At 46.9% G+C, this 17,179-nt stretch overlaps 1 protein-coding gene across 1 annotated transcript in view; it reads left to right on the forward strand.

Annotated features, from left to right (window-relative positions):
• MYLK (myosin light chain kinase) overlaps positions 1-17,179 on the forward strand; it is a 179,846-nt gene that overhangs the window by 52,575 nt on the left and 110,092 nt on the right. Inside the window, 7 exon segments of the mRNA XM_030330671.2 lie at positions 3,303-3,351; positions 4,256-4,421; positions 5,356-5,521; positions 7,603-7,621; positions 8,732-9,267; positions 9,794-10,000; positions 14,942-15,076. Of these exon segments, the coding sequence (XP_030186531.1) occupies positions 3,303-3,351; positions 4,256-4,421; positions 5,356-5,521; positions 7,603-7,621; positions 8,732-9,267; positions 9,794-10,000; positions 14,942-15,076 (1,278 nt within the window).

Here is a 17,179-nt window from a genome sequence, read left to right on the forward strand (position 1 = left end):
ATTTTAAAGTGTACAATTCAGTGGCAGTAAGTACATTCACCATATTGTGCTACTGTCACCACCATCTAGTTTTAGTTTTTTTTAATGTTTATTTATTCTTGAGAGAGAGAGAGAGAGAGAGCAGGGGAGGAGCAGAGAGAGAGAGAGACAGATTCCAAAGCAGGCTCCAGGCTTTGAGCTGCAGCTCAGAGCACGACACAGGGCTGGAACTCATGAACTGTGAGATCATGACCTGAGCCGAAGTCCGACGCTCAACCAACTGAGCCACCCAGGCACCCCACCACCATCTAGTTTTAAAACTATTCATCATCCTGAACAGAGACCTCCCATCCCCCCGCCCCTAGCATCCCCACTGAGCAGTTACTCCCATCTGCCTCCCCCAGGCCCTGGAGAGCCACTAATGTGCATTGTCCCTATCCATTTGCCTCTTCTGAACATTTCATATAAATGGAATCACATATATTTTTTTGAGTCTGGCTTTTTTCACTTGGCGAATTTCCTCGGAGTTCATCCGTGTAGTAACATGTACCAGTACTGTATTCCTCTGTATGGCTGAATAATATTCCATTATAGGAATAGACCACATTCTGCATATCCATTCATCAGATAATCAGTCTAACTTTTATCAAATCTTTGCTCCGAGATGAAATGAGTGATACAGTAGCATGATGAGGGCAGTGAATGGTACATAGATATTTTTCAGAGGGTGTCTCAGCAATTGGGTATGTGGCTAATACCATGGTGTTAGCCGATAGTAGTCTTCTGTTGGGGTAGCAGAATCTTTTTCCTTTTTTGGCTTTCTTTCTTCATCTGCCCCTTCTTTTCTTCGCCCCCTTATTTTTGGTAACTAGATTACATTTTGTTTTTTCTTTACCATTATATTTATAGGTTTCAAAAAATATAGCTGAATAAATTACTCATAGTCCTCCCACCCAAAAATAATTACTATTAATAATATTTTGATGTATTTTCTTCTGGTTGTTTTCCTGTGCTTGGATACTTTATTTTTTCCTAGTTAAGATCACATTGAGTTCATAATATTGTAGGATGCTCTCTCTCTCTCTCTTTCCATAAAGTTCATTTATTTTACAAGAATTTGAATCCTACAAGGATTTGGGCACTGTTCTGGATACTTCTGATGAATGAATAAGAAGTTCTGGTGGGGAGGGTCGCCTGGGTCGCTCAGTTGGTTAAGTGTCTGACTTTGGCTCAGGTCATGACCTCACAGTCTATGGGTTCGAACCCCACATGGGGCTCTGTGCTGACAGCTTAGAGCCTGGAGCCTGCTTCGGACTCTGTGTCTCCCTCTCTCTTTCCTTCCTCCACTCATACTCCGTCTCTCACTGTCTCAAAAATAAATAAACATTAAAAAAATTAAAAAAGAAGAAGTTCTGGTGGGGATATGGTTTGGGAGTCATCAGCTTATAAATGATATCGAAAACTTCCTGTGGTGGGGGAGGGGTAGGGAGGGAGAATCAGCAGTGCAGAACTAGGACCCACTCAGCCATGCGGGCCCTCCCACGTGCAAAGGTGGAACAGAGAAGGTGGTTGACGAAGAGTAGGCACCTGGCAAAAGCCAGAGGGTCTGGAGGAGCATGTACTTGGGAGTGGAATAGCCCCATGTCAAATGCTGTTGAGCACCTGAGTGATGGGGAACAGAATTATCCATTGTGTCTGGCAAGACAGTAGTCAGGATGAGTTCATTAGAGTACAGAGGATCACAGCCCACCCAAGTGAAGTATTCCGAAGAGCAAATGATAAAATACTGCAATGTATTTCTGCATGTGTCGTATATTCTTAAACATAATTTTATGGCAGAATAAGATGTTCAGTTGTACACTTTACTTAACCACTTATTATCTTCCTACTGTGTGACATTTATAGTTTCTAATTTTTACTGTTACCAAGAAGACTGAAATGAAAAGCTTTGTAAACTTTCTTTTCTACTTTTAGCATCATTTCCTTTGATTTGGAGGCACAGGAAGGAAGGTGCTGGTCTAAGACCAGAGTCTCTTTAGAGCTTATGATTCTTATTCGCTCCAATACCTTCAAAAAGGACTGAATGGTTTGCCCTTCCTCCAAAGGTGTCTGAGGGGCCCCAGCATCTTGATTGCAATTGTCAGTTGGGTCCTCCCAGAACAAGTTTCTCCTTTTATCTGCTTAGAAGTTCTTTTAACCTTGAATAGACTATTGAATGGCAAGAACCAAACCCACATTATGGAATGAAAACTATACACAATTCACTGAATAGTTTTGTTAAACAGAAATACATGTACAATAATTGACAATCCACTGGAACCATAACTTACATGTGATGCTGGTGTTAGCTGTTAATCCTTTTCCACGAAGGTTCATTCATCCGTAAACCTGATATGGCCAAGGGAAATACGCAGTCTCCGTTCCCGTGTTCCTGTGCCTTCCTACAGATGTGATCAGTGCTAGAATTTAAGGAAGTTTACCCCTTTTCCAGTAAACACCCTGCAGATTTCCCATTGCAGCTGCCTGCTGATATTCAGGGAATGACTTCCACACCTTCTATGTGTGCCTTGGGCAGGGTTTTATAAACATTCCCCGGTTGTGGCAAAAAGAGAACAACTTCCAGGCTGATCACCGTCTCGGAAATGTCCTCCTTTCCCAAACCTCCATATTCCTGAAAAACACCCCACCACTTTAAGGTCACTTCCTGGTCACATTAGGAGTTGTCCCACCCCAGTAGCAGCTGCCTGACTGGGTTTGCTATTTAACTGCTTCCTGTCCACCTTACCCAGGACCTGTAGTATCCACGGTGCTGCTGATGCAGATTCTGGTGAGGTGCTGGTGGCAATGTTGATTGTATCAAATGTGAATAGATCTAGTGCGAGAGATGCGTGTGCATCTCCTTCCCTTCAACAGGCTCATCTTCTGGAGAGGCCCTGGATCGCCACAGATAATCCCCTAAGTAGAAGGTCCAGTGGCATGGGATAGTTCAGCAGAATGGTTGAGTGTTCTACAACAGGCACACCTGGATGCATTTCTGCACTATTACTGGCTCTGTGACTTGGGCGAGCAACTTAACTTTTCTAAATCTCTTTTTTCTCATCTGTTTAAAACATAGAAGGATAATGTAGTACCAGCCTCCTTAAATGATGTTATGTCAAGTGCCCACCATAGTGCCTGGCCCAGGACAGGCCCAGTCAGGGTGAACTGTTTCTGTCAGTATCCCATCCCCACCCCTGTTGTTGACTCTTCTGACTTTCATTACTCTGAGTTGGTGGCTCAGACCCGACTCTTCAAGCCTCTCTCTCTTTGTTTTCTACTTGCAGGGACCTTTGTGAAGAAGCACAGTCAGCCTGTTGTTTCCAAAACCTTGGGGTAAGTTGTGGAATATTCAAACCAAGGGAAGGGCCAGATTGGCTTTTCCTGCTGACCTGGCAGAACCAGGTCTAGGGTGTGAGTATTCTTAGACATCCTGGGCTATAATAACTTAATACAGGAGCCTACAGGGATGTGAGGTGGCCCTCACACAATGCCTGTGGATAGCCCCTTTGACTGGTTCAACTGCTAAATGCTGAGGAAGAAGTGGCCATAGTCTGCAGAGATCACTGACAATCAAGGCAATAGTCAGAAGATGTAAGCAAGCAGACCTAGAAGAGGCAATCAATATGTGACACCTCTTATGGAAAGTAAACCTGTATTGGTAAAGATAAGTAACAGTTGCTTCTATAACAGACAAGCCCCTAAACTTTAATGGCTTAATGCAGGGAAAGTTGATTTTTTTTTTTTTACTCAAGCAAAGTCCACTTAGATATTCTTGAACAGGTGGAAAACCTTGCCATCATCTTTCAAGGACCCAGGCTCCTCCCTTCTTATGGTTCCATCATCTCTTGGCCTTGGAGCTTCTCTTGGATCTTCTGCATCTAGAGAGAGAGTGTGGAGAATCTCACAGGAGGTTTTTGTGGGTTGAGCTGAGAGGTGGCAAACGTCACTTCTGCTTGCAGTCTGTTGGCCAAAACCCAGGTTTTGGCCAGAGCTCAGTAGAATTCAGGTATACCTTACTTCAAGGGAGGCTCTTATATAAAGTCTGGTTGGATGTTCAGGAGGTAGAGGAAATAGGCTTTGGTGCCACAGACTTTTCCAGAGGGTACATGAGAAATGTGTTTGAGGCACGAAATTGGGAAGGTTGCCCTTTGCTGGTATCTGACCCAACTTAAGTGACGTGGGTGGAGGGCAGAGAGAATATCTGAATTGCTACTGCACTCTGCTGATTTCTTTCCAGGGACAGATTTGCAGCCCCCGCGGTGGAGACCCGTCCCAGCATCTGGGGAGAGTGCCCACCGAAGTTTGCTACCAAGCTGGGTCGAGCCGTAGTCAAAGAGGGACAGATGGGACGGTTCTCCTGCAAGATCACTGGCCGGCCCCAACCCCAGGTCACGTGGCTCAAGGTGAGGTTTTATCTGCCCCAACTCTGGCCCAGGCCTGGGGACCCTGAATGTGGAGGGTTAGACCCTTGGACCGACAGGAGTCTGTCTTTCCAATCAGTTCCTTCTGTTTCAACTCCAGTCGTTCTCTAGGGTTCTCTGTAGGTCAGTAGTCATGCTTCTTCTTGCCCCTATTTGCACACTCTGCCTCTGTTACTCAGCCATCAATGTCCTATAATCCATATACTCCCCAAACAGCATTAAACTTCTGAGTCAGTACAGACATGACCATGTCAACAGAGTGGAATTTGAAGTCATGAGACTAGGTTTCAAGCCACAGCTCCGTCATTCATGAAACATGTGATGCTGGGCAAGTCATTTGTCTCTTGGAACCCTGGTCTCCTTATCTGTGAGGCAGAGATGATCCCACCTATCTCAAAGTACTGTCTGGAGTATTTCATTCAGGGCTGGACAAGGTGAAGGCAGAGCAGAGGAGAGGGGGAACAGGGCCTTGAGGAGATGTGGGGAACATTTGGGGTCAAGGCCTGCGAGAGTCGCTTTCATAGATGGAACTCCTGGATGAAAATGAGTGATGGGACACTTTTAGCTATTTCCTAATTCTCCTGGACTGACCCTGGAAAAAGAATAAAGGAGAGGGAGGCAGAGAAGAACCAAAGTGAGGAATGTAGGATGTCCTAGGCTCCTTTGGAACTAGGGCTCCTTTGGAACAACTTCCATATGCCTGCTCTAAGCTGGACCTGATGCCGCACCACACACATAGACCTCAAGTCAGGACCCTTGGATTGTCCAAGGACTCCTCTCTGAGCACATTGACAGAGCCCAGAGCAAAGGGTTCTGCCTGTGCCTGGCGTCTGTCCCCCCGGGACTGGCAGGAGGTAGGATAGTGCCAAAAGGTAAACAGGTTTCTCTGACCAAACTACCCTCTGCCCATCCACAGGGAGATGTTCCCCTGAAGCCAAGTGCCCGTGTATCTATGTCTGAGAAGAATGGAGTACAAGTTCTGGAAATCCATGAGGTCAGCCGAGATGATGTGGGAGTGTACACGTGCATGGTGGTGAATGGGTCGGGGAAGGCCTCCATGTCGGCCGAGCTTTCTATCCAAGGTATCGACTGGTGGGCGGGCCAGTGCAGAAGGCCCCTCCTAGAAGGAGCTGCTGTTCATTACAGATCTGTGTGACACTGACCCGCCCACATACCCATGCCTTCCCTAGGGGCGAGATCTTGAACTTAGTCACTGCACTGTGCCCCACGCCTGTGTCTGCAGCCTTTTCTTCTTGCTCAGACTCCTTTTTGTATCTCTAATTGCCACTGGAAAAGTCGACATTGCTCATGTCTCACCATCACCTCAACTTTAACCTGCCTAAGATTTAACTTATCATCTACTCTGTCCTTCTCTTCAAGTCTTCCCTCAACTTAACTCTTTCTACCCCTGGATTCTGCTTTTCCTTCTCACCCGGGCTGGGCATTTCAGCATCTCCTTTGACTCTTGCCTCCTCCTTGCTGTAGGCATCAGCCCCTGTCAGTTCTCCCTAGGAAATCTCTTTGAATATGTCTCCTCTTTGCATTCCCCTTGGCTCCGCCACATCCAGCCTGTGGAAGCAGGAGTGTGGGCAGGGAAGGGGATTGGCATCACTCCGCAGAGTGGGAACCTTGAGCAAGGTGGGATTTGGGGGGTCAGGGAGAGAAATGACCTTCAATCTCCTCTTCCTGTCTCAGAAACGATTCCTCCTTGCCGTCTTCACCATTGATGTCTCAGGTGTTTTTCTCAACTCACAGAGAGTTCTACGTTGCAACCCAGGACATAATATATATATATATAAACATATCAAACTGAAACAAGTTTCATAAAACAATCCCGAGTTGTACTATGTACAGTATGTGCTGGTATTCTCTATTCCATCCTATACTATCGAAAGTCCTGGTCCTGAAAGAAGTAGACTTTACAGCTCACCATGGGATGGAGACTCACTGTTGGACATTGAGAAGAGTGATTTAACCACTCCCTCTACTTGCCCTAGCACTGAATTAAAGAACTGCTCCCTTCTCAGATTCTTAATGGCAAAATGATACGTTGCCTGGGATATATTTTAAAATACTCCCGGGGGAACCTGGGTGGCTCAGTCGGTTAAGCGTCCAACTTCGGCTCAAGTCATAATCTCATGGGTCATGAGTTTGAGCCCCATATCGGGCTCTCTGCTGTCAGAGCAGAACCCCCTTCAGATCCTCTGTCCCCCTCTTTCTCTGCCCTTCCCCTTCTGGTTCTCTCTCTGTCTCCCTCTCTCTCAAAATAAATAAACTTATTAAAAAATACTCCCAGAAGAAATTCCTCTAAAAACCAAAACAAAGAGGGATAAGAAAGACTGGTAAAATGTCACTATTTTTTAAATCTGAGTGATGGCTTTCTGAGTTTGTTATATCCTCTCTACTAGTGTATGTTTTGAAATTTTCCAAAATAAAATTTTAAAAAAACAATGTGGCAGGAAAAAATATATGGTATTTTTTTCTCTTTGAAGAACTGACTGTATTTTTTTTTCAATGTTTATTTTTGAGAGACAGAGACAGAGTATGAGCGGGGGAGGGGCAGAGAGAGAGGGAGACCCAGAATCCAGAGCAGGCTCCAAGCTCTTAGCTTGTCAGCACAGAGCTGGACGCAGAGCTCAAACTCACAGACCTCAAGATCATGACCTGAGCTGTTGGATGCTTAACTGACTGAGCCACGCAGGCGCCCCATCCCTGTATATTTTTAAAGCAAGTATTTGTGAAAACTGGTCACTTTGGGAAGTTTGTTTTCTAGGGCCATATGTAAGTTAAACTGTTTGGGTTTGAACTTTTCAGATGTTTATTTTTGTTTGTCCCATAATTGGTTTCCTTCTGTGGCTAGTGAACAGGACAGGTCCCGTGGCACAGAGTATGGCCACTGAGGCCACCACAGATGGCCCAGGGAAGCCCTGGAAATGTTGACATTGTCTCAGGGGAGGGCTCAGAGGAGCTCATCAGATCCACCTGAGTAGTTCAGGACCGGGAAGCTGAGGGAGTGAGGGAGGTAGGAGTGGAGGTGAGGGGCAGAGTGGGAGCTGGGGACGTGAACACTCCATAAGAAATGAAAAACAGTGTTGTCTTATCACTTTCTCCTCTCGGTACCTGTAATATTCCACTAACAGTCTACCCCTCTCCCTTTTTCCAGGTTTGGACAATGCCAATAGGTATGTCTAGGCTTGTAGTCGTTGTTTCCATCTTGGGATGCCCTGCAAGAAAAGAGGTTGTAATGGAGAAATGCCTCGAACTTCCGAGTCGTCATATAGGAGGGAGAACTGACTGTTGGGGGACATGGTTGTGTTTGGTCTCATTCTCCTGTTGCAGTAGGCCATACAGGTTCTGTAGTAGGCTTGCCATCGTAGTGAGACTCTTGAAGACACAATGCTGTCATCTTTCCCAGAGTCTGGCCAATGCCTTTACCAGTTAGCAGTCATTAGGAAGGGTGCTGTGCCAGGCAGAATCCACTCGCCCATGTAGCACGTCTTCATCAGGAGCTTCCTTGTCCATGCGTGAGGCCCGGGGCTAGACGCTGGGTCTGCAGGGTGGGCAGACATCTGGTGGAGAGAAGGGGCTTTCAGCGGAGCTGCCATAGTTACCAGCTGCCGTGCATCTGAGGAAGGGTAATGAGCAGCGCTAATTTAGATTAGAGGTTCAGAGAAGCCCATCCTGAACACTTGACATTGAGCTCAGGCCCTTGAAGGGTGGTGTTAACCAGAAGAGGAAAAGCTCAGGGAGGGAGCATTCTCAGGAGAGGGGTGGTACGGAGGGGAGCCGCAAGAGCACGTGTGTGGCTGTAGCATGGTAGGCGTCGAAGATAGTCTTGTGAGGTCCAGGAGGCAGCGGGAGCCGGCTCACATGGGCCATCTTGAGAAGCTCAGTGAAGCAAAGATCGGCTGTGCTTCTCATGCAGAATCCAAAATGGATGCAGAGAACCAAATGGATCAGAGGGGGCCAGCGGGGACAAGGGGGAGCCAGTTGTGTGGTGGGAACTAGGGTGGCACTTGGGTGGAGGGGGAGAAAAAAGGCTGATTGGATAAGTGCAGACAGGATTCTGGATTGGGATGAGGGGCAGGGAAGTGTCAGGAATGACTGCTTGCCTTCTGGGTTGGGAAGCTGAGAAAGCTGCAGAGAGAGACCTTTGCCTGTACTCTGTCTTAATTGGTAGGCTTTCATGATCCCGTGAAGAGTAGTGTTTGTGAGTAACCAGATGATCATTCTATTTCTCCTCCTCCCTCCCCATTGCCCGCCCCTCCCCCTGCCAAACCACCACCACACAGGTCATTTGTGAGAGGAACAAAGGCAGCCAAATCAGATATCAGGAAGGAAGTGACCAATGGAGCGACGCAGGGGCCGAAACTGGGCAGCCTGGAGCCTGCAGCTGAAAGAAAAAACTGCTCCGGCACCCAGAGAGGTGGCTCCCCGACCTGGGCTACAGGTAGCCATCCTCAGCCCCTGCGGGAGTCCAAGCTGGAGCCGTCTGGGGACCCACCTAGGAAAGCACTGAGCAGCCCCATCCTGCAGAAGACTTCCAGCACCATCACCCTGCAGGCCGCAAAAGTCCAGCCGGAACCAAGAGCACTGGCCTCAGGCGCCCTCTCTCCTTCTGGAGAAGACGGGGAGAGGCCAGCTGCCCCTCCTCCGGCCACCCTCCCCACCAGGCATTCTGGCCTGGGAAGCCAGGAGGTTGTGAGCAAGGTTGCTACCAGGAAAATCCCCATGGAGAGCCGGAGGGATTACACATTCCCCAAATTTGAAAGCAAGCCCCAAAGCCAGGAAGTCATTGAAGATCAAATAGTCAAGTTCCGATGTGAGGGTGAGTAGAGCTGAAGAAGGTCACTGCCCCACCCCACCTCACCAATGTAGCCCCTGGGTGGCTACTCCCTCCCGCCTGGCCCAGAAGCCACCTCACAGGGGTCTTCCCTCAGGAAGGACTCAGTCTAGTAATGTGCCTTGTTCTGGAGAAACACCCAGCAGTGGCCCGATGTTAGTTGTTGGATAGGGCCTCGGCCCTGTGCCCTAATTCTTACCACTCTAGAGGGGAAAACCCGTCATCAATATCACCATCAAAAAACAAGCCACAGGGGCTCCTCTTTTCTCCCTTCTGCTGGCTTTGGCTGATCTGGAGACCTGGCTTGTCATCCTATGTCTGTCCTCCCCAAGGACCCTGCCTCCATCTTGAGATGTTTACTCCTGCACAGTGCAGGGTGAGGGGTAAGGGCCTCTTCAGTGGGAGGGCAGCTCACACCAGCCCTAGCTCCTCCCATGGGCCCAGCATGCCGCCCGCCCCACTGGCACAGTACGCTTTCTGGGAGCCTCATGCCCTTTGCCTGGCCGTGTAGTTTCAGGGACCCCGAAGCCTGAAGTGACCTGGTTCCTGGAAGGTGCCCCCGTGAGAAGACGAGAAGGCATCGTTGAGGTTTATGAGGAAGGCGGATGCCATCACCTCTGCCTGCTCAGAGTGCGGGCCAGGGACAGTGGGAACTACAGCTGCACGGCCTCCAATGTCCAAGGCCAGGTGTCCTGTGGCTGGACTCTCTTGGTGAAACGTGAGTACACTCCTCCAGTCACCCTGGGTTTTCCGTGGTGGGGCCATCCATGGGGTGCTTCCTACACCACAGGAGTGTCGCCCCCTACCACCCCCATGCAGGGTGTACAACCCCACAGAAGCACCGTCCCCACCCACATGCCAAAGCCAAAGTCATTGCTCCAGGACCGTGACTCCTGATCAGGAGTTCACGCCACAGTCCCCTCAGAATAAGCATACCCACACCCCATGCCCAGCCCTGCCCAGAGCTCCCTTTTCTGGGTTCCTCAGCTGTCCAAGGAGTGCCATGACTCATTCTTGTAACCACAGAGAACCAAATGTTCACTAAATATACACATTTAGAGTCATGGGAGATGATGTGGGATCCCGCATCTTTTATGTTTACTGAAATATCTGTTTATAAAAGTTATGCATGTTCACGGTGGGGGATTTAAACACAAGATGGTCTTATGACTCAGAAACATTAAAAGGTATTTTAATGTCTTTAAAACAAAATTGGCATTGTGCTGTTTGTATACTGCTTTCTATTCTAATTTGTTCATGTTACATAAGCATCTTTCTATACGATTTCTTTCTATATTACCTTAATATTCTTCAAAAACATGATTTTTAAAAAGTGTTTGCATACTTATTTTTAAGAAAGAGAGAGGGAGGGGCAGAGAGAGAGGGAGACACAGAATCCCAAACGTGGAGCTCAAACTCACGAACCATGAGATTGTGACCTGGGCCGAAACCAAGAGTCAGACACTTAACCGACTGAGCCATCCGGGCACACCTCAAAAACATGACTTGAACAGCCATATGATATTTCATAGAATAGCGTATCTGATTTAGGCTTGCTCTTACCATTGACTATTTACGTTGTTTCCATTTTTTTCACTGTCGTAACAAAACTGTGATAAATATCCTTACACCCATCTATCTCTATAAAATTTCCTCCTTATTTTGAATGCTACTTAGGGACCCTCAGCCCATTGAGGAACATATTAAACCACAGGGATAGAGTCAGCAAATTTCAGGCTGTTGGAAGTTCTATGGGACAAATACCCTTTGCCTATTTTTTTCAACAAATAAATTGCAAGAAAAAGAGGAGGAAGGAAAATTTCCAATTGGAAACTTTGATGAAAAGATACATGAGATATCAACAGTTGTAATCCATGGACTTTCTGTGGATCCTGATTGAGACACCTTTAAAAATGTTTTTTAAATGAGAACACAAGGAAAATTTGAGCATCCACAAGATATTTGATATAAAGGAATTAGTGCTATTTTTAAGATATGATGGTCTTGTGGGGTTTTTTTTTAAGTCTGTGTAGTTTAGAAATATAAATTGAGTTATTTACTGGTGAAATAATATGATTTCTGATATTTTCTTCAGAAATAATCCATGTGTAGTGGGAGCTGGTGGGCATAAAAATGATATGAGATTGGCCATAAGTTGATAATTATTAAATTTGAGAAACAGATATATGATAATCCACTCTACTGCCCTCTTTACTAGAGTGTATGTTTGAAATTTGCCATAATAAATGTTTCCAAAAAAAGAAAGGAAAAGAAAAGAACTTAGTGCTTCATCCATACAGTAGGATTCCATGCAGCCAGTAAAACAAATATGGCGGATCTGTGGGCTCTGATGGTGAAGCATGTCCAAGATGTACCAGTAAGGGAGAAGAGCCAAGTGCAGAGCTGTGTGTATCATATGCTATTTGCACAAAAGGAAAAGAATCTATGTAGATATGTGCACACAGATGCTTACATGTGCATAAAACATTTCTGGAAGGGTCCATGACTTGTCTCAAGGAAGGGAAACTGGGGATTCTTAGGAAGAGGTGGGGGTAATCTTACTTCTCACTACATGAATACAGTTGATTTACTTCTCAATTGGGATTTTTCCTATGTTCATGAATTTCTTCATAAGAAATAGTATCCGTTCCATTTGGAGGTGGGAGTTCCTATAGAGTTCACAAGTGCAAGAGCCTGAGCCTCATCATCCCAGGCTCTATGCATGGGATGGACACATGGTATCATGTCCACCGGAAGTTAAAAAGCATCATTTTGCCAACCAACATTGTTGGAGTGTTAACTAGCATTATTATTAAATGGAAGCTATGCATCAAGATTCTCCTTACAGTCAGGTAGGGATGAAAGAGAATGTGGTCTTCAGAGCTACCACAGACCCGGGGCAAACGGGATGGGAATTAAGCCCGCCACAAAGCTGGCTCTTCTTACCAACAGTCAGCTGTTTGTTTTTGAATGAATGCTGCTCAGAATGTTGTAAGTCTTTGGTTAATGCCCAGAGTTCAGAAAAAGTTGAACTTGACTGTGTTTGCCAGTATCCTTGTCACTTGTATGGAGGAGTGGATTTTAGAAGCCCTTATGCTGTCATTGCAAAAGTACTTCTCGACTCCCCCTCCTCCTGGAGACACTGGCTGGTCTAAAACCATTCCTGATGACTTCACCAGCATGCAGGTCACCTGACACATGTCTTTTCACCTTCTCTTGCAACACCCTCTTTCTCCCTTTTGTCCCATTGCTGCAGAAGAGCTGTCTGTCTCTCTTACCTGGACTTCCCTCTCCATCCTTTCCTCTCTCTACAAAGATCTTATTTAATGATGATTTACTCTCCCATCATTTCTTCAATCTGTCTCCCTCTCTTTATCCAGAGTCTCTCTCACTTCTCCCTAGAAGCATGCTCTGGTCTTCCCTATGCTGAAAAAGGAAAGAAAGTCTTCCTTCTGCTCGACGGCCCCTGAAGCTCCTCCTTGATTTCTCCACTGTCTTTCACCCCAAACTTGCTGCAGGTGTAGTATTGATGCACAGCTTCCATTTGATAACAACAGCTCACACTCCGCAAAGACCTGCTCAACGTGCCAGGCTTTGTGCTAGCATTTGTGCTAGCTTTGTGCTAAATGCTTTCTCTCTGGGGGCACCTGGGTGGCTCAGTCGGTTGAGTGTCCGACTTCGGCTCAGGTCATGATCTCGTAGTTTGTGGGTTCGAGCCCCGCGTCGGGCTCTGTGCTGACAGCTTGGAGCCTGGAGCCTGCTTCGGATTCTGTGTCTCCCTCTCTTTCTGCCCCTCCCCCACTCATTCTCTCTCTCTCTCTCTCTCTCTCTCTCTCTCTCTCGTAAGTAAATGAGCATTAAAAATTTTTTTGATTTAATGACTTTGATTTTGGGCACCTGGCTTTGTACTGACAGCTCGGAGCCTGGAGCTTGCTTCAGTTTCTGTGTCTCCTTCTCTCTCTGCCCCTCCTCCACTTGTGCTCTGTCTCTGTCTCTCAAAAATAAATGTAAAATAAATAAATAAATAAATGCTTTATCTCTGTTATTCCATTCAGTTATCCCAACAGTCTCGTGAGATCATTGTAGTCACACCCATTTTCTAGATGAGAATACTAAGCTGTAATGAAGCTAAATGACTTGCTGGAGGTCACACACCTTGTGAAAGGTGGCATATTTCTTACCCATGTTGGTCTGACAAAGAAGTCCGTATTTTTTCAATGGCTGTCTACGGCATTTCCCTGGGAGGGAATTTGATGTTGGCTGGGAAAAGGGATAGAAGTGCCTTCCCACAGCTCTCGAGGTAGTCTGTTCATCCCTTCCCTCAGTGGCAGTGAAGATCACATGCACCATCATTCTGACTGTAGCTGCTCTCCTGCGGCCTTCTCTCCCCGTAGGGGAGCTCTGGTGTGGGGGTAGAAGGGTGGATGTAGCTGGGCAAAAAGCCTGTCTTCACCATTGGGCTTAACCTGGTCTGTAAAGTGAGCTTAAGATAGCAACCTCATGGCACTGTCACAGTCACATCTAGAAAAGTACTTGGCACATAGTAAGCCCTCAAGTACCCGTGTTTGCCCTTAAACTCCTGCAGTATAATATGGCTTACCCCTCACCACTGCCTGGACTAGCTTCTCTTGAAAAGCACTGGTGAGGCTTTTTTTTAATGTTCATTTTTGAGAGAGAGAGAGAGAGAGAGAGAGAGAGAGAGGAAAGGGCAGAGAGAGAGGGAGACAGAGGATCCAAAGCAGGCTCTGCACTGACGGCGGACAGTCTGACGCGGGGCTTACGAGCTGTGAGATCATGACCTGAGCCAAAGACAGACACTGAACCAACTGAGCCACCCCGCTGCTGAGGCCTCGTCTAATCACCAAACCCATTTCCTCTTCTCAGCTGTCAGCCACCTTGACGTTTCTGCAGCATGTTCCAGTTGTAGAAGAGATTATCTATTCCTATTGCTCTTAGTTAAGATCCCCAAACTACAAAATGCTCCCCAATTCACCAATGTAGAGGGCTTCTGGAAAGTTCAGCTCAGTGGTTCTCTACTCGAATATGCATCAGAATCATGAGGGAACTTAGTAATGCATAGTCCCAGGCCCCCAGTGGTCCTGAACCATCGGCTTAGGTTGGAAAACTACAACACGTGAGTCTTTGTCCTGGAATTGGAAAAAATAGTAATTAAAACTGAAACGTCCTTACCAGTGGGCATGTTGTCTCTACAAGTACAAAGATATTCCCAAGATTGTGCAGGTCTGATAGAATATGTTAAAGGAGAGAAGGGGCACGAGAAAGTGGGGAAGAAGTTCTGTGGATGCTCCAGGACACAAAAGGAAGCCAACCTAGGAGGTGCCTGAGTCCCAGGTGCGGGGCGGGGGTTGGGGGAAGGGGTACAGGCCCGTGTCCTGAGCACTCCCAGACCTGGGCCGTTCTGTGACCATGAAATAGCCCCTGCCGCTTTCTCTGCCTCCCAGTCCAGGTCTCCACACCTGTGGTGCTGCCTGCCTCCAAGTGTGAAGATAGGTTAAGGTCCAGCCAGGCTCCTAAGGAAGCTCCCTCCGGGTGTTTGGGGCAGCGAGGCATCTGCCTGTGAGGCTCAGGGTGACTGCAGTCTGTCACCAGAGCAGGCCAGGGTGGTCTGAGGTGGCCTGTCTGTTCTTTGCCCTTGCAGAGCTGGCCGTGATGGAGGTGGCTCCCTCATTCTCCAGTGTCCTGAAGGACTGCACTGTCATTGAGGGCCAGGACTTTGTGCTGCAGTGCTCAGTGCAGGGGATCCCGGTCCCCCAAATCACTTGGCTGCTCAATGGTGAGTTCCCCCTGCTCCAGCCCTCTGGGCCCTTTGGCCCTGCCTGCATACTCGCTTGGCTTTCCCCCATTTATTGCTCAGAACCATCTATGCATAAGTAGGAAATGCTGGGTACAGAAGTCACAGGGTGCAGAAAGATCACAGCCTACTATTGTCCGGCTGGGGACACTGGACAAGTTACTATTCCTATCTGAGCCTTGAGCTCCGGCAACATGGGAATAACATCAACTACCTTCCAGAGTGGCAGATGTGAAAATTAAGTTAGTTCCTTAATACAAAACAGTTAACGTGCCTGGTACATGGGCGCACAAGCAATTTGGTTCATTTTTGTGGCCAGGCTCATAGTAGACCCTCAATAAACATTTGTTGAGTCAATAAATGAACAAATTAAATTAGTGAACCACACTGGAAGTTACTCATGGAACCTCACCTTTTATTTAGTGGCAGTTGGTTTGGGGATTCATAGACCAGTAATTTTTTTAATGGTATAGTCCTAGAGAGACATGCCAACTTTTTGTTTGTTTGTTTTTGCCCGGTAAGGTCTTTTGGAAAAAAATTGGTTATCTCGTATTATCACTCTTCTCTTTTTAAAAAAGCCTTTCAATTCCAAAATTATGGGAGGAATATAATTTTAGAACTAACAACACTTCATAACATTGATGCCATTGAGCAGCGTCTGCTTTGGGGATCCACAAGGAGGGTGAAGGGGCACCTGCCCATCAGGAGACAAAGGGCACTTCTCTACCATCGAGTGGTCAGATGACCTTGGACACCCCACTTTACCTCTCTGGGCATCAGCTTCTTTATGGGTGAGGAAATGGGCTGGAACAAAAGGTTTGGGACCTCAGCCAGTTTTCAGGGCTGGTAGAATATGCCCCTCAAGGGACAGCGGCACCTGTCACCTATGCACCAAATAGCCCCTAGTTGTTTATCCCGTTGACGTGTTACTTATAAACCTTCCTAGTTGGTATAGTTTGCTTAGGCTGTGGTAGAAATTATCTCTAGTGAGTGAGAGAAGGTTCCATGTAGTCTTTCTATGTGTCATCTTCTTGGACAAATAAGTGAAAATTGAGGTCGCCCTTCCCTCCACTCCTCACTATGGACAGAGCTTCTGTCGGATCCTGTGACTGACTACAAACAGGCAGCCTCCTTGCAGCTGGAACAGAACATGGGCATAAAAGACTAGTCAAGGATCTGAGTAAGAGAGTTTCACTTCCATCTGGCTCAGAATCCAGACCAGAGGTCCAGACACATTTTCTATAAAGGGCCAGATAGTAAATATTTTCAGCTTTGCTGGCCATACAGCCTCTGTCACAACTACTCAACTGTGCTACTGTGGCATAAAAGCAGCCAGAAGCAAGTTGTAAATGAATAAGTATGGCAGTGTTGCAATAAAACTTTATTTGTGGACACTGAAATGTGAATTTCATATGATTTTCACGGATCACAAAATATTTTACCTTTGATTTTTTTTCAACGATTTAAAATATGTAAGAACTATTCTTAGCTTCCAGGCCATACAAAGTCAGGCTGAAGATCAGATTGGGCCTGTGAGCAATAGTTTGCTGACCCCTGGTCTGCACCCCTCAGGACTGGGAAAAGCAACCCTACCTTCTTATTCTTGGTGAATCTTGGCATTTCCACACCATTACCACTAGAGGGAGAGCGTGCTCAAGTTCCCTTGGCTGCTGACTCTGGTCTTCCCAGTCTTGGGGTCCGAGAGTTCTGGGTCTCCCAATTCTATAATTCTGAGTGCCCTGAGCCAACAGCTCCTTTCTGGGGGCCACCATTCCATCCCACGCTTGTAGGGCCAAAATGAGTTACCCCCCAGTAACAAAAGAGGTCTCAAACATTTTATTGGCACATTTCGACAGCAGAGGCCCTTTGATGGCAGTCATGGAATGTAATGGTATTCTCAAGGAAGATAGGTTTTAGGGTGTCATTTTCACAAAAAGCAAAGAGTAGTGTTCAGTCATCTCAGTAGCAGGATCCTGACCCCCTTCATGAAGTGCAGTAGGTAGGGCAGAATCTCTTCTCTCCCACCCTATGGCATGCTTGCTTGGCAGTCTCTGCAGACTGTCCCAGAGACACAAAGTGTTGCTA

This window comes from Lynx canadensis, chromosome C2 (genome assembly GCF_007474595.2).
Source record: "Lynx canadensis isolate LIC74 chromosome C2, mLynCan4.pri.v2, whole genome shotgun sequence".
NCBI classification, from domain to species: domain Eukaryota; kingdom Metazoa; phylum Chordata; class Mammalia; order Carnivora; family Felidae; genus Lynx; species Lynx canadensis.